This window comes from Syngnathus floridae, chromosome 22 (genome assembly GCF_059516105.1).
Source record: "Syngnathus floridae isolate MCC-2025c chromosome 22, RoL_Sflo_1.0, whole genome shotgun sequence".
NCBI lineage: Eukaryota > Metazoa > Chordata > Actinopteri > Syngnathiformes > Syngnathidae > Syngnathus > Syngnathus floridae.
Genome location: NC_142434.1, coordinates 6,347,163 through 6,375,087, shown reverse-complemented (window position 1 = coordinate 6,375,087; position 27,925 = coordinate 6,347,163). Strand labels below are relative to the sequence as shown.

The 27,925-nt window shown below is 42.8% G+C and overlaps 2 protein-coding genes across 2 annotated transcripts; one reads left to right on the top strand and one right to left on the bottom strand.

Annotated features, from left to right (window-relative positions):
* Window positions 1–6: 6 nt before the first annotated feature.
* On the top strand, window positions 7–5,581 carry pax4 (paired box 4). The gene is made up of 11 exons (XM_088366462.1): window positions 7–77; window positions 1,575–1,694; window positions 1,778–1,908; window positions 2,614–2,829; window positions 2,908–2,989; window positions 3,071–3,169; window positions 3,243–3,325; window positions 3,394–3,442; window positions 3,502–3,545; window positions 4,216–4,273; window positions 4,474–5,581. The coding sequence occupies exons 2-11, from the start codon at window positions 1,613–1,615 to the stop codon at window positions 4,584–4,586; spliced, it is 957 nt and encodes a 318-aa protein (XP_088222588.1). The 5' UTR covers window positions 7–77; window positions 1,575–1,612; the 3' UTR covers window positions 4,587–5,581.
* LOC148379473 (hepatocyte growth factor-like) lies at window positions 5,050–26,080 on the bottom strand. Its single transcript, XM_088366461.1, has 20 exons — window positions 25,947–26,080; window positions 25,783–25,841; window positions 21,582–24,288; window positions 19,433–19,595; window positions 19,234–19,346; window positions 18,720–18,834; window positions 15,365–15,507; window positions 15,166–15,286; window positions 14,968–15,086; window positions 13,179–13,350; window positions 12,877–13,010; window positions 11,546–11,639; window positions 10,359–10,498; window positions 8,838–8,867; window positions 8,627–8,759; window positions 8,473–8,547; window positions 7,468–7,605; window positions 7,272–7,378; window positions 7,066–7,199; window positions 5,050–6,725 (listed from the first exon to the last, which is right to left on the bottom strand). Exons 3-20 carry the CDS (start codon window positions 21,643–21,645, stop codon window positions 6,549–6,551), a joined length of 2,172 nt encoding a protein of 723 aa, XP_088222587.1. The 5' UTR covers window positions 21,646–24,288; window positions 25,783–25,841; window positions 25,947–26,080; the 3' UTR covers window positions 5,050–6,548.
* Window positions 26,081–27,925: the final 1,845 nt, after the last annotated feature.

Here is a 27,925-nt window from a genome sequence, read left to right as displayed (position 1 = left end):
CCGACCTGATTGGAGGTGCGCTGGTTGGCAAGGAGATCCACACGGGCTCGGATCCATTCCACGCACACACGCGGACGGTGAGTCCACTCATAGGTGGTTAATGTATAATTTGCGCCATATGGTTCTACTTTTTTTTTTTTTAAATCACCACGCACCTCCATCTGTGTGGACCCAACTAATGATATTCAATTAGTCACCAAACAAGGCCCCCTCAAAGTCTCGTCACCACCGCGCCACGCGTGATTTTTTTTTCTACCCCCCAAACGGTCCGCGGCGCGCATGCATGTACTAATATTTGCTCGTCAAATATTTCCCTTGGGGACGTTTACAGCGCATTTTATCTTGCGGGCAGCGTGAGGAACATCTGTGAGGGTGATTTTGGGCCCCCCACGAGCAAGGTGCCCTCGTGCGTTTGGTCCTCCTCCGTCCCGATTTGTTGACGTTCGCAGGGAAAATGTAATAAAGGCACTCCGGGATGGATTTACGAGTGATCAAAAGCACTTTACCATATGGCACTCGTCCTTGGGGCACATTTCCAAATGTTTGCTTTATGGAAATTCCCCTCCTGCTGCTGCTTCTTCATCTCCGCACACTTGAACGCAGCACGTGGGAAAAGGATGCGGGGGTCATGTGACCAACCACCCATGAAAGAAGTTTAACATTTCATGACGCTGAAATCTTGGAATATTTCAATTCCTCCATCTTCATGTGTCATAGATGCAGGATAAAAGTCATTTTTCCAACAGACATGAAGGCATCATTTGCGTATTTTGGTTATACCTGTAATTAAGGTCTTGTAAACATTTTTAAAATTAATTTCACTTTCATTTTATGGTTGCATTAAACCTAGGGAACAGGTTGAAAGCTAACATAGCAAAAAAAAAAGCTTTTTCAAAAGTGCCAATGAATATGAACTGACCATGAATGACAGCAGATTACAATTAATTGCACAATGGGCACCATTTGGATTACTTTTAAGAAACATGTCTGCCTTTATTTAGAAAAAGGTCAATGGGGACAAGTGCTTGTCATATTAGATAAAAAGTTTATTTTAATACAATGAATCACAATGGGGCACCGGTTGAGGACTTTTAATGCGCGAGACTAAAAAAAACAACAACATAAAATCTTGTGTAATCCTTATTTTGTGTTCCTAAAAACAAGTTGAGAGAGGGGAAAATGTTGCTTATATAAAAAGCACTGCCGGGAATAAAAAGTCATAGTGCTCAATAAAAGTTAATTTTGATACATTTAATTGTGCATTTGCATGTTGTCCAAAATAAACTGAAGCATATTTCTGTGCTTCCTTGTGGTTGAAATCTTATTTAACTCATGGGAACAAGATGAAAATTGACATTAGTAATGGCATATTTGCATTTTGGATTTATTTTTAAAAGCACTGACAGGAATTAAAAATAATAATAATAATTTTTGTGCTCCCTTCCTTATCTAGTGACATGACAAGACTGGGAACAAGATGAAAGTTGACATTTTTGTTCTTATTTGAAGAAAGCATGTAATCTAATATTTAGGCCTCTGGCTCCAGATTGAAATAGCCAATATTGACATTTCAGGTTCTCCCACGTCACGCACACGCTGAGCTATAAATAAGATGAGGAGGCGGCTAGAGCACCACGAGTCACCTGCGCCTCCAAGCGGGATGTGCGGGACGCATTTGGAGAAGGCAAATCCAGGTCAGCTATATTTTGGGTCATTTTGAGAAGGTGATTTACTATGGAGTTGATTGTTGTTTGTGTTTTTTTGGGGGGGAGAGCAGGAGGTGGAAGTGTCAATCAATTAGGTGGGACGTTCCTTAACGGCAGACCTCTTCCAGACGCCAAGAGGCGGAAAATGGTGGAGCTGGCCTCAGAGGGGGTGCGACCAAGTCAGATCTCCAGGATCCTGAGGGTATTTGGAGCAGGGCAAGAATAATTTGGGATTTTTCATTATGGCTATTTTTTACTTTTATTTTAGCCTTTTTAATTGAGTTATTATTATTTTTTATTTTTTACAGCAAGTTTTTTTTTTGTATTAGTTTTAGCTTTTGGCCAAGTGCATGATTATTTATTTTAAGTATTGTGTAAGAAAGTAAATTACAATTCTTAAACAAATCATCTATCTTCTGTATGAATTAAAGTAATACCAAATTAACTACATTTAAAATGAGCTCATAAACGCATGTATGATATCAACTGACAGCTGTATTTGTAGCAATTTTAGTTAATTTCAGTTCTTCGTTTTCATGTTTTAAAAAGCATTTTTGTTTTGTCATTCAATTTCATTTAAGGTATTTTCTTAGTTTTTCGAGTAACAGTTGTGCCTGGAATTGATAACACCCTTTATGAATTTTGTGACCAAAAAAATGGACACTATCTGCCAATAGGTGGCAGCAGAGAACTTCACATCTGGCCACTATCAGTTCATGTTACTTCACAGTGAACATACAAGTTTGCCAAATCTATGAATTGACATTATGAAATAGAACGCCATAATTTTGCTTCAATTCCTCGGGCATTGCCAAAACTTAAATGTTGGGTCACTTGTATCTCAAGGCGCCACTGTTATTTATTTTCCTGAATTTTGCCGAAAATGTTACATGGGTGTCTTTTTCAGGTGTCCACAGGCTGCGTGAGTAAGATCCTGAGCCGATACCGTCTCACCGGCCTCGTCCAACCCAAGACGATAGGCGGAAGCCGGCCGCGGCTCCTCACACCTAGCGTCATCACCACTATCGTTCGACAGAAGCGGTACAATCCGTCCATTTTTGCCTGGGAGATTAGGAAGCGTTTGCTGGACACCAGAAGCTGCAAGGCCTCCAGGGTTCCCAGCGTAAGTCACAGCTTGGAATTTTTAATAATTTTCTTCTCAAAGGAGATTTAGTCGCATTTTAATGTTTCGTTTCATAAGGTGTCGTCCATAAACCGGATTTTAAGAAGGATCCCATTGGAGGAGGCATCATGGAGCGATGCACACTGTAGGGCTGAACATAGTAAGTTCTAATAGTTTGGAATTTTGCCATCTTATCAGTATCGATCGCATTTCACATGAGTTCACCTAATTTGGGGGGCAGGCGCAACCAGAGAAGAAGCCATGGTGACCAATCCCAAAGGTGCCCACCAGAGAATCCGGACCACCTTCACTCCTGACCAGAGCAAAATCTTGGAAGAAGGTGGCAATAAATTACAAAATTCGAGTCACAATGAATGAATTTTTTTTTACAATTTTAAGTGTTTGTACTGCAGAGTTTTCTCATAGCCAGTACGCCGACGTGTACACCAGAGAGAAACTCTCAGCCCGGATTAGACTTCCCGAGGACACTATCAAGGTAGGGGAAGAAACTGTTCTAGGTAAATTGCTAATTCCGAAATGAACTTGCTATGTCTCCATTCCAAGGTGTGGTTCTCAAACAGACGGGCCAAGTGGAGGAGGGAAGTCCAACAATGTAAGTTTGTTGAATATCAATGGAAACTTGTGGGCACTCAAGTATTTTGTCCTTCCCAGCTGCTGTAGATCTAAAAGTGCAAGGAAGCATCCAAACTTCTCAGGTAATACCTCACACTAAAAAAAAATGCTGGTTTGTTACCATTAACCATTCACTTGGTAGCTGTGGATTTCCACCATCTTGGGTTACTTTCACCCAAGGTTGGGTTAAAAAAAATCTACCAAGTAGATTGGGTTGAAGATTGGATTTGGGCAGGCTGAACCTGGTCATCATTTTGGACAGTTTTGTCATACAATTCAATAAATTCAATGTAGTAATGTAACATTTTTTGAAAAGAAAAAAAAAAGTTTGACGCTCTACTTGGCTCAAGTTGAACCAATTTTGGTTTGTTTTGTACAAAACATAAAGTTGTTTTAAAAAATAATCCAGAAAATTGGGTCAAATTGACCCAAGTAATTGGTCGGACTAATTTTGTACCAAAATTGGGTTATTTTCAACCCATCGGTTTTGAGTGCAGTGATAGCATGGGAGCCAATTTCTCTGTAGCTTTAACTAATCGGTAAATAGCTGGATCAAAATAACCAAAATTGGGTCAAAAAGCAACTAACCATATTTTGGAAGTTATTTCTTGAATCCCCAAAATTAGGTCAACTGCATAAACCACCAAACTGTGTTGTTGTGCTGGTCTGTTTTTCAGCCAATTTGTGTTATTTCTGACCCAAATGTTCATTACACACACTTAGAAATATTCATGCTGCTTATTATGCTGGCAGATGACCACAGGACCTTCATACTACAGCACATGTCAGATGTTCCCTGGTGGTTACTCAGGTTTGTAAAGTTCACTTTAGCACTAAATTGTGACTTAAGATAGTAGGGATAATGCCAACTGCAAATTTAAAAAAAACTTGAAATACCAGCCATAAATTATTATTGTATTGCTACATAGATGCTATATTAGCATGTGTTAGCATGAAGCTACTAACAGTCCACACCATGCCACTAACCTTTGTTGGAAAAATCGGCGTCAGGTTTTGGGTGGTCCACGTGCATCTCCGTCCCGCAGCTTGATCAGCAGCATCCCAAAGGCTCTTCTATGTTGACCCACTATCATCACAGCGCAAAAGATAAGGCCTGGACTTAACCTGGACCGCCACCTACAGGAGAAACACAGATCACACCAATCTGCCTCAATGATTTCAATAAAACGTTATTATTTTTGGCTTAATTTCTCAAAAGTCACAGATAATCCGTTACTTTTTGAAAGAATTCCTATTTATTGACACAAGTGACGGTAATAAAGTACGATTGGACGACTGGACGATCGTGTCAACGGCGCGTTTAACATCCAGAAAGACGGTAGCCGCCAATCATAATGCCACGGCTCATAAGCAGAAGTAGATGACATGTCCACATGCTTGTGCTAAGGAAATTATCTGTGACCATTTTTAGTGTTCCTATAGTCATCCCAAGAATAAAAAAAACAGTATTACCTGGAATCCACTTTCATATTTCTTGTAGGAATCTTGGAGTTCCCTTTAACAAGACAGAAGAAATATGATTAGTACAGCTATTGTCATTTATTAAATAATACGAGCAATAGGCGATTGTGTTGCACTGCAATGGCACAATTTGTTTCCTTTTTTCTTTTTCTTTTTTTTTATTGAAATGGGAATAACAAAGTGGAACAAAACACAAAACCAAAAAGTCATAGGGCCAAAAATAGCAGCTTTTATAAAAAATAAATTCAGCCAGTTGCTGTGATGTTAAAAAATATTGTGATATTTACAAAATTTTACACTGGGCTATGTACAACATCGTGCAATTAAATAAGAGTTAGTAAAACAAATGAACATTTAAAAAAATGTGTTTCTTATTTGGATTGAGCCACAGTCAGTTGAGGAAACTGTTATTAGGGGCTTACCGATATGGATATTTTAACGCCGATGCAGATTCTGACTTTCGGGATTCAATTAAGCAATTGATTAATTAAAAATATATCATGAATAAAATCTTTTTCCTTCCTTTTTTACACAACAATAAAAATAATTACAGGCAGGGCTTTTGATTGATTTACATAATTTTTTCCTTCAATATTTGTTAAATTTTACAGAGAGAATAATCAATTATTTTCGCCAATTTTTCTGGGGGAGTGAATATTCTAATGTCATTATATTTTTCATGTTTGAATGTGTTAATATGTGTATAATAAAAAAATTGCAAAATTTGGGTTGTTTTTTGTGATTTTAAAAGAGGAAAAATCGTCCGACCAAATCGGCCTGCCAATTAATCGGTTGCGCCCTAATTGTTGCTGTTACATTTAAAAACCACATATATTTTAAATGCTCTGAATTGCTATTTGTATAGATGACATATTCAACTCAATTCCTTCAAATGCTCCATCACATGAAAAATCGATCCAGATGTTGTACATAGTAAATAGTCCAAACCTAAACCAAAGAAATGACGAATAACCATTTAACAAAGTCTCCAGCCAAAAACGTCTTCATTTAGCCAGCAAACCATCAGCCTCTTTTTGTGTGTATGTGCTCATCTGGTCTTAATTAATTCCAAAACCATTTGGACCGCAGTCGACAATAAATATAGTCAAGCTACCTCTTCTCTTTTTTAAATATATCAAACATCATTAGCGGCAAAAGGAAGTGATGGGAAGGGAAGTTGGATCTATGAGACCCATAAACTCGCGTTCGAATATCCGTCCCGTTATGTACATAAGGCTTCACTTTGCATGAAAGAGAAAAATAACCGAGTGACCGCACACAGCCCACCAGGGGCCACGGCAGTTCCCTCCAGAAAGCGGAGGCATGTTTGCCTTGGCGAGGGCCGCCGCTCGCTCATGCTACAAGCATTAGCACGAGAACCTCGGAGCTTGACAGCAGCATCCAATCGCTCGCCGAAGCTTCTTGTCCCTTACGGACCACCGTCCGAGTATTCAAGTAAATTCCAGGAGACGATTCTAAGTCACAGTTCGCTTCACACAATCTTCATTTGCTTAGTGGAGATTCCATTTGGTAGTCAGTGATTGTTTTCCCTGAAAAAAATAACTCCTCCTTGCAAAGTTTTTTTTTTCTCCAGGCCTGCTTGGTCAGCTCGTGTCCGGGCCAGGGTAAAGCTTGAAGACTTTGTAAATCCACTGTGAGTAGAACGCCACGTTGACGAAGAGTGCCGGCCGTGATGATGCACACTTGGTGCGCTGGATGCTCACGCCCACCACTACACGGCGATCCTGCTCGTGGCACACCAGTGGACCGCCATTGTCTTTCTGGAGAAAGGAAAAAAAACAAATCATCAAAATATCAATTAGACTACCAAGAGACAGATGTTATTTTTGTCCACTTGGGGTCACTATCCTCTTGTTCTGCTGTAACGTCAGTCGGATTTTGGGTGTATGGCTTTTAAGGCGGGGCCTTGCCCGGTGAGTGATGTGGGTGTCAGCAAATGAGATAGAGTTGAGCTGTTAACTTCAGCAAAATGAATGTGTTCACGTTCATGCTTCTAAGAATCCCATCTGCTTTGGAGCATTATGTAAAATAAATTTGCGTGAATCTTTTAGAGCGCTTTATGAAATCTGCCTAGCAACAAGCAAGTTAAAACTCCCTTACTTCGCACACGCCTTCTCCTCTCTTGCCTCCGGCACAAATCCTTCTTTGTCCAGCGTCCCCCTTAATCCGCGAACACTTGTCGTCGTCCACCATCGGCATGGTCACGGCATTCAGCGCCCGTTCCCGTTCTTTATCTGTGTAGTACGGCGATTGTGGGAAAGCTTTAGTTTTTGAATGCGAGTGAAAGAAAAACAAAAATAAACTACCTCTGGTTTCGCCCCATCCATACATGGTGCAGTTGGTGCCCTCGGCGATGTGACATTCTTTGACGGGAAGATGAATGGTGGTGGCTCCCTCCGACACGGGCGCGGGGCTAGAACGCGCATCAATCATAGATAGTCATGCCGCGTGGCTTGACAATGGAGCTAAGGGCGCTCACTTGGAGGAATGTTGGCAACTCACTTGGCCAGTTTCAGCATGACCAGGTTGGATCCCTCCGGGCCGCAGATAAGGCGAGATATTTTAAGTCTGGGGTGACGTGGCGACTCGTTCAGGTGGCGTAGTCCCACCTGTACGCTGTATTCCCTCAGGTCGGGAACGCTGGCAAACACATTCAAGAAGAAAAAAAAAATCTTTTAGCGCACATTATAAAGAAACCACAAGCCCTGGATTTATATAAAAAAGACAAATCAATTAATTGGAAACAACAAATAAAATTAATGACATTAAAGCAATGACCTGTAATTCAATCGATTAATAAACAAAATTAATTAAAGAAACCAATTAAATAAATTAATAAATAATACAGTAAGTATATTCAATAAATTAATAATAAAATAAAATAACATTTTACTCTGTATAATTATATAATTTTATATCAAAATTTAAACAAAACTCATTAGTTTTATAAATTACATCAATTAATTAATGTGATAAGCACATGGTATCAATTAATATTACTATACATTAAATTTATAAATGAAAATACACAAAGAACAGTGATTTATTTCTGTCAGACAACAATAAAACTAATTAAATAAATTAATAAATTCAATAACTACTGTACAATAAATCACCTATTATAAATTAAGTGAACTAAGAAATCAAATAAAATGCATAACTTTCAAAAACGAATTCAATAAACACATTAAATCGGCTAACTATACTATACATTTGATAAAGGAATAAATAATAAAATTAATTAATTCAATCAAGTCGATAGAAACTACATTATATTAATAAATCGATCCCAAAAATAAAGTTCGCAAATCAAGCATCAAACGTGTAAATAATGTAATACAAGTGAACAGAATAAGTGACTTGAAAAAAAAAAATTCATATATATTAATATTGAATATGGGGAACAAATATACCACCAATGGTTTACAAAAACGACCCTGTACTAAAAATTGGTTGACATTTGCCCCCATTAAAGCCTAGTAAACAGGATTTGTTAAAAGTTCGTACCAGGATGTGAAGCACTGCTGGTCCGTCAACACCCAATCTTCTCTGATCAAAGAACCTCCACACATATGGATCTTTCTGGAACAACAGCAGGAAACAACATAAGATTGTTTAACTTTCACGGGAAGTTGAAAACAACAACAGCAAAGCCTCTCACTCTCTCTGGATGCTGACAACCCAGCTGCCATCCGCCCCTCGCACTTGGTGGCCCCCGACGATGCGAGTGGTGATGTGGACGAAGCACGAGATCTTAGGCACGGTCGGTGCTGGGTCGGGTGGCGTTTGCGTCGCTGGATGTCACCAGATAAAAGGGGCACATCACGACAAGGGCTGCAGCAAGCCGGTGGAAAGCGGGTCAAATTACTCACCATTTGGAGGTGTGGCTGTTGTGGAATCACCTGAACAAAGCAAACGAAGGAGAGCATGGATTTCCAAGCAATTTTTATTAAATACATTTTATAAAGCAAAATATTGCATCTTCTACCACAAAAAATTAACTATTTCATTTGTTTTATTTATTCATGTATTCATTACTCACAGTATACATATGATTTATATCTATTATACTGTAAATAGTAAATATTTATTAATATTTATATTTATTTATCGTATATATTAATTTTTTTACATGAAAATTCTCTGTGAACCTAGTAAGCTTTATTGTTTAAAGTTGGTCTGCGTTGCACTCCCGTCCCTTTCTTAATTTTGGTTTCAATTGTGTCCTCTGAAGGTCGCTGCTTCGATTTCTTCAACAAAAATCTTGTTAGACAGATCAGTTCACGACTGATATGCAAATTTTCTATCAGACTTGTTTAGTTTTGTTACCAATAGGCGTGATCGTGGAACTAATTCCAAATCCAACCAATGAATTACGATGATTGATAGTATTTGGCACATCTGCTACTCAGACGCGTTTCTCTGTCGGTCGGACTGACAAGCAGCAGTGTTGCGCGCTACATTGTTCACATTCTTGGCAGCGAGCAGGGTGTACAGTGTACTTGGCTAGCGGACTGTAAACATCAGGAGGCTGGCAGAGCTTTACACATCGCGCACACAACGAGAACTTCCGGTTTCCCAGAAGAAGCCTGGCAGCACAAGATGCTACTTGTTACACTGGCGGCTCCCCGTACGTATCTGCTTTCTCCGATAATTAGCCAGGTGGCCGAAAGGTGTCAAAACGCACCCGACACCTGCTTGCTCTTTATTTTTCGCACATTCCTAACATTCCCAAACACAATCCTGGCAACAGAGGCCTTGTGTGCTTTTTGGGACCCAATGTGCTGATCGAGCACAGATCAAATGCTTGGCACCTGGTCCAAAAAAGCGGATTTGTGGGCAAAACGCAAAGCCGTCCCCCCTTGAGGCCTTGCCGAAGAGTTCCCACGTCGTCCGTTCTAATCAAGCCCGATGACATCACTGACCTTTCCCTTAGTTATGGTTGCTAAGGCGGCCAAGCTGACATGAGAGATACGGCAGCGTGCCTGCGAAGGTTACGGTCATGCGCCGTGTCATAGTGACAAGAAAATAATGCAAAACAAATCAAGATGGACGCCAAGGCACTTCAGATTGCAGAGCAAGTCAACCATCAACAAAGAAAGGACAGCAGGCTTAAGACCGCTATGCATCATAGACACCAGAGAACATGTTGCGAGCACTAGCACCAAGCTAGCTTAGGTGGCTAAGGACAGAAAGTAGGCAACATAATAGCGGCATAACATTAGCATTTTGATGACTAGCTAACACGTCAGTAGCAGTCAGCTGAAGGAACAGGCTCAAGTTTTCCTTTCAGCCTCGCCAAATATGTAGTTCTGTGTTGCCGCATGATTGAGGGGTCTGCATTTTAAAAGCTAATTAACGTCAACACAAATAGTGACGTGCCGTCCACTCACAGGGTTTCAATTTGCAGTAATCCCAAGCCAGACGAGTGTTCGGGTCAGTGTAGCACCACGGGCCATGTTTGTCCCGGTCAGGATTTCGGCAGTAGTTCTTGTCCAGCCCTACATGGGATAGTGTAGAGTGAGAATCCCCGCTGTAAAACACACAAATATAGATGCACATGTTCTGTTTGTTATTTGGCAAACAGTGGATATCACAAAACACACACGCACATACTGAACGCTGAGCGACCACCGTGGGGCACAAAAGTCGCATTTCAATGACTGCGGCGCGCCCGTACAAGGAAACGGCGGGTTTGGCCAACAGCGCTCATGGGACTTTGAAAGTATGCGTTCTCAGACCGCCAGGAGCCACGTCTTCCACGGTTCGCACTTGGAGGAATTCCCATCCAAGGAGCGCGCGAACCCTGTTCACGCGGGTCTCCTGAAAAACCATTACTGGATGGGACCGACACACACATACACACGCTCACGGAAGCACGGCAATTTGTCAAGAGGTGAAGATAATTTCACTTCCCAGGAGGATGTTGAACAAGCCGTGGTGTTTTTTTCCTTCCCGGGACGACCCCTCACCTCAAGCCGGGCTAGACTGGCTGGCGAGGGGCGCTGATTGGCTTTGATCTGCAGCCCCGCGCCAAGCACTTCCCGCGGGTCAGGGGTCTACTCTGGAACATGTCCATCTTCCCGTGCCGTTTTGGCTTTTAAAATTCCTGTAAATTAAGCCATTCCAACCTGGAAGCGTCAGGAATAATAATTGGGCTTAGCAGTGACCCCTGAGGAACCCCTAATTTCCTCCGATTTATTTTTTTTGTTTGTTTTCAAGGCTTAGCTCCATTCATATGAAAGGGATTTTCACATGGACAGAAAAAGGGGGGGACTTGTCCACTTGTCAACAAACACTCATCAGTTAGCAGCGAAGAATGTTCCTCCCTCTCTCGAGGAAACATTCCCAGTGTTTCGCCGCTTATGTTGGCTCTGAAATAAGCAATAGATTTGCAGAAATGTAACGGGCACATGGCTAGCCTTGTTAGCTTAGCTGGCTATGCGGTCGTTTTATTATCTCAAATTTTTCTAAACATTCCTTCAACTGTTAAATCATAATGACCTTCTATAGCATTCAGAGAGCAAAAAAAAAAAATTAAAAAATCACAAAATGAATCAATAACTGCCACTTTTTTTACCTGTTGATGTGAAGGGACCAATTGGCGCAAGGAATCCCTGAGCGTGTGACAGCTAAGGTGCCCCGGTACGCCTCCCCGTTGTCCTCGTAGCATTCTACGGAAGAAGAAAACTTTGTTATTTCAAGTACATTTTCCTTCCCAGGGGGCCGGCAATCGGGCTTTCTCCTACAACGCCTAATTGCAATCAGCGAACGCGAGTGTGTGGGCTCATTCGTGAGGCGTGCTGTGCTCATTTTTAAAAGTCCGCCGAGGGTTCTCAAAGGCAATAAAACATTTGAAATGGGATCAGAGCACGTGTGGTCTGCTTCAACAGAAAGCAGACAAACATGGGAAGTGACAGCGCTATCAAAAGTGTGTTGCTTAAGGCCTTCTGGGAAAAGGCTACTCTTAGGCTGCGTTCAAGAATCTTGGGAAATTTGCAAAAACATGGAATTCGGTGGTGTGGAACTAACTAAAGTATCACAACAGCATGTCCGACGATCGCCAACACAAGGTATCGATATTAGCGGATTTATAGCATAAAACCGCTAATGAGAATGTATGGTAATATCCCACAAAATGTCAAGGAAAGACAAAGCCTTTATAGAACAAATTTAAGAAAAACATTCGAAGTAATATTAATAACCAGATTCATAAATGAGCTGTCACTCAACAAGCAAACTAGCTAACGGTTAGCCATTTCATTAAAAGCCACAAACTGAGGAAAATAGTGTGGAATAAGATATACTATAGCTCTAATAAAATCAGCTAGTGATAATCATCCATCCATCCATTTTCCGAACCGCTTAGTCCCCACGGGGGTCACGGGTGTGCTGGAGCCTATCCCAGCCGTCAACGGGCAGTAGGCGGGGGACACCCTGAACCGGTTGCCAGCCAATCGCAGGGCACACAGAGACAAACAACCCTTTGCACTCGCACTCACACCTAAGGACAATTTGGAGTGCTCAATCGGCCTACCAAGCATGTCTTTGGGATGTGGGAGGAAACCGGAGTGCCCAGAGAAAACCCACGCAGGCCCGGGGAGAACATGCAAACTCCACACAGGGAGGGCCGGAGGTGGAATCGAACCCGCACCCTCCTAACTGCGAGGCGGACGTGCCTCCGAGCCGCCCGCTAGCGATAATCAAATCATTCTAAAATATTCGCTTCAGCCCATAAAGAATTTAAACGAAGTATTAATGTATACACAAGATTTTTTTTTTTGCTTTCAATTTATGATACAACATGGAAACATTTTCAAGTTTTTTTAGAAGTGAATTTTTTTCCAGATTCCTTGCACATGTCAGCACGTGGCTGACACGTTGTAAGCGCTTTGCCTGAGAGTGATTTACCAGTTTTCTTGGCCGCCTGGGCGTCACACCTGGGGATGTGCGTGCAGTTGGCTCTGCGCTGATTGGGATCGCTAGTGAAGCACCATGGGTACTCTGACCCGTCTGGGTTGCGACAGAAATTGTCACGCAGGTCCCTAAGAGAGACAAAAGCAAACATAATGACAGTTTACAAAAAGGCCATCTTTTATAGGTTTGGCGTGGCAACAGTCAGAATAAAAAGACCCTTGAGAGAGAGAGGCTTAGCTGAATCCAAGATGTCAGGCCTGGGGGTGAGTTGGGGGGGATGAAGGCGCATTACTCACTTGCATTTGAAGTTATCTGGAAGAAAGAAGTGCTGGTGGGGAAACTGCGAGTCCCAGCGCTGACACGTCACCCCTTCAGGAGTTACGTTCATGGTGCCGCGGTACTCTCGACCCTTTCCGCGGACGCACCACGTCGTGACGTTCACATCCGGATCCTCCCTGGAGTCGGACTCTTAAAGAAAAGAAAACAAGAAAAAGGAAGATATTAATCCTGACAAGAATGTGCCGTGTTTAAGATGGAGACAGATGATCAAAAACAGTAGCAATCCCCCCACCCCACCACTGTTCTGTTTATTCATAACACTGACAGACGCCTCACATTCTTCCACACCGGAACATCCGCAACAACAAGACCTTACTTAAAATATGGCTCATATTAAATATTCATGATATTTGGGGAATTTCTAGCATTAGTATCGCATTTGTTTATAGCACAGTGTGGCCACTGTTATCATTTCAGTAGCGAGCCAATCTTTCTCACTTGGGATTCCACAATAACAAGAAGACATTTAACCCTTAAGGAGGTCCCTTAAATGTTCAACTGCCAAGATTTTTGTTTCATAAATAATTGACGTCGACACAAATACATAGTACACACTTTTATACTTATACAGAGAAACGGTAGCGAGGCCAAAAAGTGTGTTTTTCATATTAAATAGTAAATGTCACACAGGAAATGTTCGTGTTTTGTTTTATGAAAACATACTAAATGTTAAATTTATGACATCCAACACTTTGAATCTTCCCATTGTGGGAATCTTTTGCTTTGAAAGCATCCTAACAACGAAGCGATCCTAAACACATTCAGGTGGAATTCTTCCCCCTGGATTTCTGTCTGTGTTTCTTTAGCCTTTGACAAATGAGACGAGAGAAGATGAAGGAGGCGAGGTTGTGTTTGGGGAGAAAAAAAAAAAGGATTCTTGATGTAACACATGCCAGGCAGCAGCACAGGTCGGTGTTTTTTATCTGTGCGAGGGCCGCCATTGAGGGATGCACACATCTGGCCACAACGCCCCACCCTGCCTGTAAATCATTAGACGCACTGTAAAGTCAATGCATACGGACAGAAACAAAGAAGGATCCTCGCCTTTTGTCTGTGAGCATATTTCACTGAAACTAATTCCGAGGAATCTTTGTGTTGCGAATGTTCCCACGACTCCACGGGCTCATTTTAAGGTCAATGTGATACAATTTTCGAATGCCAAAAACCTTTTGCTGGTGTTATTGCAAAGATTTTCACGGTCTAAAGCACAATGGCAAAATAAAAATGTCTTAAAAAATGGAAATGTACTTAATGTTGATGTGCTCGATTTGCTCGGTTTGCTATCTTACCTGACAAGTTAATTTTTTTTAAAAAGCCAATTATTTAGACTAGCCATTAGCCAAGTAGCTATTAATAAAACTAAAATGTGAACTCTACTGTACTACACATCCATGACAAGCCAGTTTTTAACATGACCATGCTATCGAGCTAGCAAGACTCTTCTAAACAGTTGTCTAATAAAACAAGAGTGCTTAACCCACCACAACAAAACAAAGCAAAGGCATCAACATTCAAATTGGGAAAACAAACATAAATCCACTTAAACAGCCCAAACCAGCAAAGAACAAGCAATACCTTCTGTCGCCATTAATCCACAAGACCCAAAACCATGGTCTCCCCATTGCCATTAGTGCTCACTGATCTCCTAATACCTTGCTAACAGCAACTATTTGCAGACTTGAAACTGGCCAAGATGAATTGTCGACAAAGCGCGGAGGAGGATCCGGGAGTGAGTGGAGCCCTTACCACACATGGTGATGTTGCAGTACTCCCAGGGAGTCTTTGGATCCATGGTGTGGCACCACGGACGGAGGCGATTGTCCGGATTGCGACAGTAGTTATCTGTCAAGCCTTTGTCCCTGTACCTGACCAGGACATAAATGGCAGAGGTTAAAAACTGCAAAACCAACCGCGACTATTTTTTGTTGTTATTTGTTGACTGACTTTTTGGGCTGGAATTTGTGTTTATGGGGTCTGGTGGAGTCCCATCGTTGGCACTCCTTGCCGCTCTCGGTATGGTCAACTTTGCCCCGGTATTCCTCACCGTTACATGTCATGCACACGTCTGCGGACATCATTGAACCGCACATTTATTTATGGTTAAAACACAAGCCCGTATCACTTCTCATTTGGTGCGTCTTACCCTCCGAACACTGCGGCACGCCACACTCCTCGGCCCGTACGTTGGGATCGGTGGTATAGCACCACGGACCACCGGGGTCGTTGTTGGGATTCCGGCAGAAGTTCTCCCTCAAGTCTTGCGTTGGGTACCGATCGGGATAAAACCTACAAACGGGAAGTTGACACAACAACTGTAAGCTTCTAAAATAAATTTCAGGAAGCCGCTGGGTCGGTGTATACATGAGGGTGTTCCGCTCTTGCTACCTAGCAAAATAAATCCAAATCCCATTTGCATGAAGGCCGTGGCTACAAGATTAAAAACTGTTGCGATCGAATGCAAAATCGGTCATTGATACTCCCTTGCTTAATGAGCGCTACCTGCTGTTCTCTCATGTGTGAAGGAGGCTGACAGGACCAGGAGCAAACCAGCAGCGTAGAACGTGATGTGATTGATCACCCACTGTGACACGCATTTGCGTGTGCTCCTTAAAAATAATCCCCACTTTGGTTAACTGGGCGTAGTCAAGCAGCCGTTAAAGAACAAGGTTTAAGTGTCAAAACGGGATCTTGACGTTTACGGAACTCTGTCTTCTCATAGGATATCTTCAATCTTTTAACAATGCCAAATATAAGTCATGGATACACCTTGTCCAGATGCGTGATGGAGCTTAACAGGACCAGGAACTGCCAGCACATACCGCCAAGTGATAGCTCAGCCAACGTGACCCGGATTGCACCTTTTTGCATGCAGCCTCAAATGTAATCCCCCTTCTGACGAGTGAGCGTGGTCAAGCCACAGTGAAAGAGCAGGAACCAGAAACGGGCTTGCGGAAACAACATTTTACATGGACAAGGTGTGAAAATCGGGATATCTTGACGATCCGGACTGACCGTGAACTTCTAATACAAAAAAAACCAGCAAAGGTCTACGGATTTTTCCAGCCTGTCAGCAGGTTGTCCGAACACTCTACCCTCAGCAATGACTCCTTTCCTGGGGGACTTTACTCTAACCCTGCTCCCCCTCCCCTTTCATGCTCCGGGGCTTACATAAAGCTCCGACACTAATGCACGACATCATTCAACCCAGAACAAGGAGAGACGCGATGGGGAAAAAAAACAACCAAAAAAAAAACGCCACTAAAATTTCACCCCTGTTTAGCGACGCGGCACCAGAACCCAAAACATCTGCTTTGTGTTAAACCTCTTTATAATGTCAATGTTTTTATGTCATACTCCAGTATATAATAAATTGTATTACAAGGTAGTACACGGTACCCCACACAAAACAGGTCGCATGTGGTGAGGAGTCCATAAAAGGCTGCCGCATTAAGCGCGAGTTAGCCGTAATGATGTTGCGCTAACAGATGTTAGCCAGTTACGCCTTCAATTTATCTGGCTGCCAGAGTTGGTTCACATTCTACATACGCTATGTTTCTACGTGCACATACTTTCTTTGAACGCATTGGCAAGGCACGACCAAAGCGACGCATGCCTGCAAAAGCCACTACGGGTAATATTTACGACCTAAGGTACGGTATACTCCATAAAGTCGGGCCTCTGGAGTAGTAAAACAAGTTGTGACTTTGAAAATGACAGCTGAGAATGACACTGAAGAAGATCGATGTATGGGTTTTTACTTGTAGCTTCTATGACACATTTTTGAAACGTTAGCGTGTTTACCTTGTGAGGCGAATGTAAAAAGGCTTACGTGAAAAATGCCACTTGGAATTTTGGATAAGATGAAATCCAGGCTAGCACATACATTTAGCATTGCTAAATAATTCTGACAAATTCATCCAGTATTAAGGTTTAGAACTGTAACATTTTGGCTAACATTGTTGTGTTCATATTTAAAATGCAAATTTAATTCAGTAATATTTGTTATTGTAAGACGGCTGATTTTGGACAGTTACGAATGTTCAATACGGGTCATTTCTGGGTGCTGACCACCTGGCGTCCATGTGAATTTGCTGAGTTATGTGACCAGCGTTATGAACGCGCAGAGAAATATTTCACCCTCCATGTAGCGCTGGGCGTCAACATGCACTTCCTCAGACAACATGGTTCAATTCCCAAGGTCCAAAGGACATTCCTGGTTGGAAACATTGCGAGAAATCACCCCTGTTTGCCGTTGTGTCTGATCAAGCATGAACAAAATATGTCGGGAGCTTTGACGCGGCGGCGCAGCGGAAGGTTAGGTCGCCCTCGGCGGCACTAAATCCCGTCAAAATCAGAGGCGCTGTGTCTGATTACCATCTGGAGGGATCGCTGACTAAGAAAGAATTTACGTTTCATTGAGGGGAACCTATCTGCGGGTTGGCGAGCTCAGCTAACAAATGTCGTTTAATGCCATTTTTATTTAGCAACACTTCAAAACACCGTCTCCCTGCGGCACGGGATTAATGAACACTGCTAATGAGAAGTTGGCACTGAACCATCTCTAACGCAAATAAACTTAAGCGTACATCACATGGCAGAAGGGAAAACAAGAAGACTTTCTAGTTGTCCATTGCGCAATGAAATTTTGTTGAGGACGCCTCAGCCCATTGACGCAAACAATGAAGAGACAAAAAGAGCATTTATGAATGCAAGTTATTAAACTATTACAACAGTAATAAAAAAAAAAAGTACACGACCACAGTATGAAATTGTCTGTATAAAACGTTTGGTACATCGATAAATGGTGAGAAAAAAGGGAGCCAGTTTTTAACCCATAGTGAGCGCTCATGAATTGTTTTAGTGCCATCATGGTCAAATTAACATGGCAAGAAGAAGCAACAGTAAACCAAGATCACAGATTGATGGGCCATGCGGTTAGCATGAGCCTGCTAGCCCTTGTTCGTGAGATTTGAAGATTGAAAGAGGCTGCCAAAAACGCTCTTGCAATGATGTTGGCAGATTTATTTTTTATGGAAAAAATGCTCCGCTGACATTAGCTTGCTAGCGCTCGAGAATCAAAGATGAGCATAATGAATGTCAGAATTTTGACTGTAAAAAAGGAACTAGTTACGATTTTATAAAAAATCGTAACTAGTTCCTTTTTAATAATAATAAATAATACACCAAGCTCTGTGTATTATTTTTTTACAACTCCGAATGTTCGTTACATTCGGAGTTGTAAAAAAAAAAAAAGGAAAAACTCCTGACTGGCAAAAAAAAAAATTCGCATCTATGAGGTGCGGATCGGCTCTACCTTGTGGTGGCATTGAGAATTACAGCCTATTTATTAATTTCATGAAAAAAAAAGCAGTAAACAAATAATGATTTTTTCTCCCCAACTCTAAACCTTTTAAAAAGATTTTAGTATTTGCCTGCAGGCACAAATTTAGCCGTGACTTTCCGACATTTTGAAGGTATAAAAGGGAGAGAGTACTTACGTGTGTTCATTGATGTTATTATCAGACCAGGCTTGACACGTTATGTTCGACTTGGTCCAAGACCTTCTCCCTCTGTAGTTGTCCTTGGGTCCCATGATACACTCCCTTATGTAATCTGAGCAGAGTGGAGTAAAAACCACTTAAAAGAGTCCCTTTATATTGCATTGTTCTTATAATCTGGACGATTTCCCCGAACATATTTTGGCATCGACCATATTTGGTCAATCAGATCTTTTTATGTTCTGCCCACAACAACTCTCAGGGTTCATTAAATGTCACCAGGGTTGCTGGTAAGGGAGAGTTTCCGCAAAATTCTCAAGTGCTAGATTCCACAGGCCGCACGGCGCTAGGACTGTAAACAAAGATACTTTACGGGCTTGTTTACGCGTCACTGCCGAGTGTCCTTTTCAAACACGTTTGTTGTGTCAACATGCTCTTCTACAAGTGTTCGTGTGTTCCCCAAAATGCAAAGAGTCGTGAATTAACGTCACGTTGAAGGAGCCAAATTGTTTACCTTTCTTTTCATACAGTGTAAAGTTGGCGCCGGCCTGCTTCTGTGCGCCGTGGCTGAACCGGTCGAAGGGGAGCAAGTGGCATTTCCTGTTGTGTTTGTGGAAGTTGAAGGCCCTGCACACAGGAAGATGTTAGCAGATGAACGCCTGATTTAAAAAGAAAACAAAAATGGACCATGACTAGAAGTGCCGGACTATCACCTGCAGTTGAAGTGCATCTTGACTTTCTTGCATTTGCGGGCGCAATGTTCCTGCGAGCGACTGTTGCGCACCACGGGAGACTGCGGGCACTCGGCACAGACCAGCAGGTGGTTGTCAGACTTGACATAGCGTTGCAAAGACTGTCTGCTCTTTCGACAGTCACCTGATGGGCGAAAGACTGCAATCACGTTTCTAAACGTATCACCCAAAAATCAAACATTTTTCACAACAATTTTGCTTCACTTCATTAAAACTATCATAAATCAGGATGGTTTTTTGACACCCCGCAAAAATAAAAATTTAACAGTAACCTGTAAAAGTGAAATAAACTTTTTTTACTTTGTAGCAGTATTCATGAGAATACAACCAAGAAGCTTGCAACCATTTCAAAGTTTTAATCGTGTAATTTTTCAAAAACAATCAACTCATTCACTGCCATTGACGGCGATAGACGTCTTAATACGAAAAGGCCACTTTATCAGATTATTTGCAACTAGTAGCAAACTTACAATTTTTATTTTAGCCAAAGGTGAACTTTTATTCAAAATTGTATAATTGTTAACTCTAAATTGTTATACTCCCTCGCAGAGTTTGCTGTCGCTCGAAAGTCTAAAACGCTTTCGAAATGTTGGATGATAGTCAAATTCGACCAAAACACTTTAAAATGATTAGAATGAAATACATCTTGCATGCATTCCAATTTCAAAATCAAAGCAAACCATTGTGAAAACAGTCCGATTTTTGGCCGTAACACTTTTAAATTCCGACCAAATTTACTGTTTCTGGAACAAAATTCTTTGTTAAAAATGTGAGAAGGAGTCAATTTGGAAGCTATTATAGTACTTAGCATGATGTATTCCCTCGTAAAATCTTGCGAGGAGACATGGCACGAGTAAACGCCGTAAAAGTGACAAGCAACTTGAAACATTGCCATCGCTCTCGCTTCATTCCGAAGGCCTCAGTTTTTCAGAGAGAACCGCATGAAGAGAAGCAGCGTAAAGACAACGTGTGCAGATGAGGGGGTTCACAAGGAGGACACTGCCATAATTTAAAAGCCCAAATCCTCCGCATTCATTTCCACCTGCCGAGCGGCTCCACCTTGTACAGAAACTGGGCTTTGGTTACAACGTGCGCTCGTTTCACTTTACAAGCGACACGAGCGGTGGTAGCAAAGACGCTTAGAATTTTTTTTTTTTTTTTACTTTTGACGTGCTATTAATGTTTGGGCTCGAGTGCAGCACATCTGGCACTCATCACAGTGTTGTTGCAGTCCTCGTGTCTGGCCAGGCCCGCTCAATTAGATTTCACTTAAGCTCTTCCTCACACTCGGCAAAGGTCTAAAATGCACTTTGCTGTGAGCGAATCGCATGGATCGTTGAGGGTGGGCTGCGCTGGGGCCAATAAATGGTGGGACCGATACAGCTGTTATCAATGATGTCAATTATGATTCCATTCCTGTGGGATTCAAGAGAACACTAAATCTTGAAATATGAAGGGCAGCCATAGTGATTTACAGAATATATTTTTTATATAATCGATGTCCACACAAAAAATTACCAATTTTTTGCAAGTATTCTCTAGATGAAAATATTTTAGATTTGATATAGTCTACAGACTAAAAATGATATCCCCATTAGTTCGGATTACACCTTTTACCAAAATATCTTTCATCAGGTTTAAGATTGGCAAAAATGACCCCGATTAAATTACAGCACAACCTGTTGCTTTGGCATGTACTTGACAGTCGACAAGTGGATCGTGATTTTATTTAAGGGAGCGATTTTCTGCTTTTATGTAAGAAATTATAGCATCCTCGTGTATTCTAAACTTTAGTGCTGCAATGCAAATTATGCTGGCATGCAATGATGAATAAAAAGAAATAAAAATGCCTCTTGATTTTACTCTGCAGGTAGACCAAATATTAAATCTTTGTGCCAAACACTCATTAATTGCTCCAAAAACAAACTCTCACTTTTAAAGTCATCAAATGTCATGCTGCACTCGTGCGTCAGTCAACGCAAAAGTCCGCTGGAAAAAACGCTGATTTAACACTTTCAGTACACTTTTAAGATCATATCGATACACACGCGCAGGAAAACACACGTGGGGAGGCGAGCATAAAGTTGCCCATGGTTCGGCATCATCTTACCTGCATCCAGCAGGCTGAGCAGCGCGCACACCAGCGCCTGGTAAATCCATACGTGCGTCCTCATGGTGGACTTGAGCGAGATGTGCGTGTGCAGCTTGTTGCGCGGAGTGAGACACACACTTCGGGATGCTTCAATGTGACGTCCTGCTTGGCCGACGTCCGCCCAAAGACTCGCTGGTAGTGTCCACGCGCGTCCTCGGTTCAACCCGCCCACTTCACCAGACTTTTTCTACCAGAGGCGCCTGTCTGTTGCGCGAGTCAAGCGCATTAATGTGCATGCTGGTTCAAGCGACATCCGGTGCTTGCTTTCACAATAAAACCAGACTTCAGTTTAAGAAATGTCACGAAAAATATTCGTGTTCATTTCTTATTTCAGTTTTTTTTTTAATTGTTGTGGGCAAAAATAGAAAAGAAATATTTTTAACTTAAATCTAGTTTGCTGATAATATATTTTGTCACAGGTATGATGTACTGTATGCACGACTTGAAACCAACTATATCCAATAAAAAAGACATAATACATTTTGTATATTTTTTGTAAAATCTTTTTTGGTAGATCTTCCCACCTGTGTTGCCATGGAGAGATTGATTTTGTTTTTTGCTAAATTTTGTTGCCATGTAGTCTCTTTATCCTCCAATGTACCTATTTCAACATTACGTTCCAGATGAAGGGTGACTAACATGCTTTTAACTGCCATGCATGAGAGCACTTGATGGATTTCAGTTTAAAAAAATAAAAAAAGACTTTGAATACACGTTGCAATTCTAATCATGCATACAAATATGATGGATGACTATAGGTACTTTGCAGTTTGTCTTGCAGCTGATTTACAAGCCAGATAAAACACAAATGAATCCCAACGTGTCACTTGTTGACATACTTTGCTGTAAGTTGGTAGGAAATATGAGCGCTCGAACTTCTTCAGACGAGTACCCGACGCCAAAAAAACGGGATAATTGTAAGAGCAGGATCCCGCGTGCGTTCGTCCCCGTTGCCTCACTTTGGCTGCCGCGGAAAAACAGATGGGATTCTTGGCGGCCAGTGCCAAAGATCACTTGGCACAAAACACAGAGATCCTCAGCCAGTTGCAAAACGCCTTCAGGTACCGAAGCAGGAAATGCTCAAAAACTAACTTTCACTTCCAATCAATCATCGTAGTACAAACGTTTTGGGATTTCTAACGGTTTTAGAGCTATCTGAATACATCATGGGTATAAAAGGGTGGCACATCATCTTAAAGGGGATATTCTGGTGGGCCAGTAAAGCGTATGTTTAGGGTTAGGGTCAGCTGGAAGTGATCCAGTTCAGGTACGAGCATACGGGACTTTTGTTGGGCCCTCACCCGAACTTGACAGGAAATCCACACTCGAGCCGTTAATGGCCGGCAGTCTTAGGACCCTCCAGAGAGCAAGAGAGAGACCGGCGTGGTGGAGGAATGGTTGGAGGCAAATGCCAGACGCCCTGGTAAGGGCTCATTAAGACGTGTGCAGGTCATTTGGGCTTTTCTGCCTTTTGGTCGGCATGTGTGTCGGAAAGTACCGGCAGGTGGAGAGGCATGTTCACATCACACCTGTCAATCAGCTTCAAGAGGAAATCCAGACACGCAAAAACATCTTTTTTGGTGCGCCTGCCAACTCTTTGAAGTGCAGCTAGCCCCAACATCCACCATTTCAGGTAGATACGTTAAGTCTTGATGCCTGATTATGCATTCATTGGGGGGGAAGGTGCTGGAGGCGGGAGTGATTCTTTCCAAACATACCAAAGCGAGGGGAGTATTAGCTTCCACCGATTGTAGTCCCACTCGAGACCCCCCAAGTCTCCAAAACGTCAGTCATTCTAAATATACTTGGTAGGGTTAAGCGCTAGGTTAACAAGTCCGTTTTGACGCAAACGCGAACAAACTCCCCAGATGAGTTTGTGCTAATTTGCCGTCATCCTGAGCGACAATTTCAAAGATCTTTATCCTCCTTTTGTTTTGTGACTGATTATTCCCCAGAGATTCTGGACTGTTGGACAATGCGCTGGTACCCTCAAAGGTTCTGCTTTGCTAGCTTTGACATTTTCACAGAAGAACCTGTCAAGTCCTGATCCTGGGAATGATTATCTTCGAGTCCAGTAGTTATGGTACATGAATCAAGACCGTACCTTGAAGGACAGATCAAGACCACTACATAGACATTCCGCTCGTCCTCCCAACATACCAACGATTAAAAGCTTTAACGAGACAAAACAAAATTGCAAAGTGTCATCCTTTGAACGATCCTTCAAAGGGGATCAGTTTTCCTCAGATGCTAGAAAGACTGCCTCACTGGGGAGTCCCCGCATTTGACCCACAGTCTCACCATTAACGACACCGAAGTCGGACTTTACCCGTCTAATTATTTTACACCCCAGCTGGCCGGCACACCCGCTCCGTTGCCCCGCACGCTCGCACATGAAGGAGGCTAATCACCGGTGTGATCTCCCGCTTTTCACCTCTGACCCGCCCAACACTAGAATAACAAGGTCCACCCCTGCAGCCTCGCAGCCCCTCAACGCTTTTCCCCCCAATTAGGAGAGTGCCTTTCCCATTGCAGATGACAGATGAGCGGTCAGGGGAGCAAGGCGTCAGACCTCCTTTGCTTAGCTTCTCCCGGTGCCCGCAGAAGGGATGAAACAGGAGGACATCCTGGGCCTTGGGGAGCCATCTTAGAGGAGATGGAAGTCCTGTTGACGTAGATAAACGACTGTCTGAGCGGAGCAGCGAGACGGGGGGCAGCGAACGTGAATACATCGGGGTGCGGCGGCAGATGGAAAAGAAATTGCATGGAAGGAAAATGGAAGCTGCGATGTTCCGTATTAGGAAGCAGGTAGAGAAATCAAGTGCGGGCTCCAACGGCCGGAGGACAACCGCGACGGGGACGGGGAGATAAGGCCTAAGGCCATTTTCTTCCGCCCGCAATAAAAGCCGAGGCGCACTCCAATGAATCAAGGCGTCGGGGGCTTTCCTCTCTCTGTTGTGTGTTATGTCCACCGCTAATGGCCAGCAGATGTGGACGTATTTCACAAGTGTGTCTTTGGAAAACATTCCCGCACATAAATCCAATTAGGTCGCATGAGCGAGCTGGTGAGACGGTAGAGTGTGAGCAGCGACCGCCCAAACAGCTGACTTAAATAATCCCATTTTTCCACAGGTAGAAGGTACAGGCACTCCCTGTAGGTTTTAGTCTGGTAACTTATTTGGGTTTGTCTGGTAGTAGTGCGTAGATGATAATATTTGACAGAGTGCGGGTTCTTTTTTCAGGAGATCCAAGTGAAGTGTTTCATCCTACGTGGAACACCAGATCACCTGTAACGGGATGCATTCTGGAGAACCGCCCATAAATCCTGCAACGCACTTGAGCTTGAAGCAACAAACCTTACTGTATATGTTATAGCGCGTCCTCTGGGAGGCGTTAATCGCTCATCCAAAGTCAGTCATGAAGTTCCTGATAGTGTAAATCCATGTTTGGACAAGAGTGGAGTATGAGAGCCAGGTGATCTCTGCCCTCGGTCTGGGATTTCAATAAAGCTTGTTGGGGTGAGATAAAACGCTGCTGAGCCATGCGTCCGTCAGGAATGCACAAAATAAGAAGTGATGCATGCAACATGTTGGCCAAAGTTGGTCGAGAGTGAGCAAAGTCTCAGAAGCCATCGGCCTGGACTGGCCTCTGGGGGAAGGGGGGGGGGGGAGCTCTAGAATTCTACGGTGGATGCCAAGACCTCCTTTTCGAGGTTCTGCTTCTACTTTACGGCCCTGCGAGCAACTTGAGGAGCAGAGAGTGGAGTTGAGGGACGGCTTTGTATATTTCACAACGTTTGGACGTACATGAAATGAAAATCAAAATGACCTGCATTGAAAGAAAGCACACACACACACACACACAAAAAACAGGCCACGAAAGTCCCGATGGACTCTTTAAGATAACCTGACAGGCCGGGCGAGATTCAGATTCAGGGGCTGGTGAGTACGAAACCTTCATAGTCAGTCAGTCACTTTTGTTTGTTGAGTTTGCTGGCTATGCTTTGGTGGTTCCATTTTCAAACTTAAGTAAGGGAACCAAAGACCATAACGGGGCCATACTGCTTTTTGATAGCTTTTCTAAGGGCCGACAGTCTCGGGTTCCAGCCCAACACCTCGGGCAAGGTCATTTTCTTTCCGACAAGGGAGAAGAAACTCACCTGGAGCTCTGGTGGCTATGATATGAGCGAAAGCAGCTTGACCCATCCTACACACAGCCCTGGAAACACAAGCCAGATCAAGGATTTACTCTTCCTTACTCGCTTCAAAAGCCGATGACAAAGTTCACTTCCTGAACAAAACTGATACATGAGCAAACACGTACTTTATCTCACAATGATTCCAGAGATGTCAGGCAACACGAGGGCCAGAGTAAACCGCCCCTGACCCTCTGGCTTGCCAGACTCAATCAAGTGCAGGGGACTTTTCTCAAGGCAGCGACAAGTCGGGAATACTCTGAGAACAAAATAAGACAAATGGACTTTGAAAGAAGTTTGGCAGCGTGTTCTGCAAAAAAAAAGTTGCCCTGAGGATTGTTGATGTGAAATCCAGCGCTTAAGCAAACACACTGCTTGCCAGCTCATAAAAAAAGATGGATTATTCTTTTTTTTTTGGTTCATATTTCTGCTGGCATGTGTGAGATAAAAACAGTCACGGGTGCACTGGCCCGGTCTCCAGCCTGATCTGACCCGGAGTCAGCGCTCAACCACGGCCTACTGTACATTCAACAGGCGCTATTAGCGTAGCAGCTGCTTGTCTGGCAGCATGTTCACCGCTAACTAGCTCCACGTGTGCACGGACACACCACCACACACACGCTTGAATCTCCTGGCTTGAGTGTCACAGCGTGAGTGCGGCAGTCTTGCGAGCTTTTATGGACAAGGGTGGGGCACGGGGAGGTGAACGTCCACATTGGAAGGGGGGGGCGAGGGAGTCCCGCCAGGTGCTAATAGATTTCCTGCAGCTTTGAAACGCTGGCTTGCGCCGGCGACTCGCAACAGAGTCGGGTTTCATCTGCAGGCCAATTGCACCGGACCAACGTTTGACCTCGCCGTCGACAACACACCTACGCCTGAGCGGCTAGTGAAATGTATTCCAGTGAAAACAGTAATAATGACTCCACTGTCTGCCTGGCTGGCGAGCTTTTGGGTGATTCACGCTCTTGTTTTGCGCGCCAGGGCAAAATAAAATCAGCCCCGGGATGTTACGCGAAGGGATTTGGCAAGTGCATCAACTATGTTCAGAATCAGGACTCAGATCCGGTCTGCTGGTGAGATGATTGGCTTCTAAGTGAGTCACTTTACAAGTTCATCTCTCGTGTTGCTATTTAGGGACATTGAAGACATAAAAGAAAATCGCACATGGTTAGTTGTACTTCTTTGGTGCAGCTGCGCATCCAGACGCAAGTGTCGTGTCAAGAGATGCTTAGGCGAGTCAACCACTTTGTTATTGTAGCGCACATGCAGCTTTGAAACACTTTCAAAAGACTATATCAGCATTTATGGTAAAAGTTCGGGATTTTTTTTTTGTTAAATGATTAAGGCTAACGAGACTCAAGAGGCGAAACATTGGCTATGCTGTTCGACTGATACCTTAATGATACCCTAATAATACCTTATAGCAGCTTTATTTTTTGCTTATACATTCGCTTTGACCTTTGACTTCAAAAGTGTGATAATTCAAAATCCTCTTGGCTTTGAATGCGGCACTTCATTTTGGGTCTATTTTAGGGGGGGTCACTTTTTGCAACCATTCAGCTAAAATGTTAGCACATTGCTAATGTGCTACAAGCATGATCTCAGCACTTTTCAAATAGAGTTGGATTTGAATCGACATTAGCTCATATAAAGAGATAATGATACGACAACAACTACTACTACTACTAACAGACATTCGTTAGCAGAGGCTAATAAATTATGCAAATTAGCATTGGCCTTCTATCATGCAAAATCCCAAACTATCATAGCTTAATTTAAGTCATGGGTCCCCGAGGATTTTTTGTTGTGTGGCTCCAGTAATTATACATATAATTTTATGTCAGTTTTTGAGTTAAATTATTTTTCAGGATCCTGAAAGCTTTAGCTGCCTTACTGCTAAAAATTGGGGAGCTGACTAAGACATTAGCTGCAAGTATAGTGGCCCCTATTGCCCTGGAGTGTTAAATTTGGAATCAGAGACGTACAAATTGTGCCTTTGATCATGGCTATGATAAATACCAAATCCCCCAAAGATCCCAAAAGGCATTCCACGTGTTAGCAAACAGCAGGTGATTTTAGTGAGTCAAAAGCCACATCAAATAACGGT

Coding starts and splice junctions, on each gene's coding strand:
- pax4 (XM_088366462.1), top strand. CDS start 1,613: ATGAGGAGGCGGCTAGAGCACCACGAGTCACCTGCGCCTCCAAGCGGG. Junction 2,830..2,907: donor AGGCCTCCAGGGTTCCCAGC/GTAAGTCACAGC, acceptor TCGTTTCATAAG/GTGTCGTCCATAAACCGGAT. Junction 2,990..3,070: donor ACACTGTAGGGCTGAACATA/GTAAGTTCTAAT, acceptor TTTGGGGGGCAG/GCGCAACCAGAGAAGAAGCC.
- LOC148379473 (XM_088366461.1), bottom strand. CDS start 21,645: ATGAGGACGCACGTATGGATTTACCAGGCGCTGGTGTGCGCGCTGCTC. Junction 19,347..19,432: donor AAGATGCACTTCAACTGCAG/GTGATAGTCCGG, acceptor TCCTGTGTGCAG/GGCCTTCAACTTCCACAAAC. Junction 6,726..7,065: donor GAGGAGAAGGCGTGTGCGAA/GTAAGGGAGTTT, acceptor TCCTTTCTCCAG/AAAGACAATGGCGGTCCACT.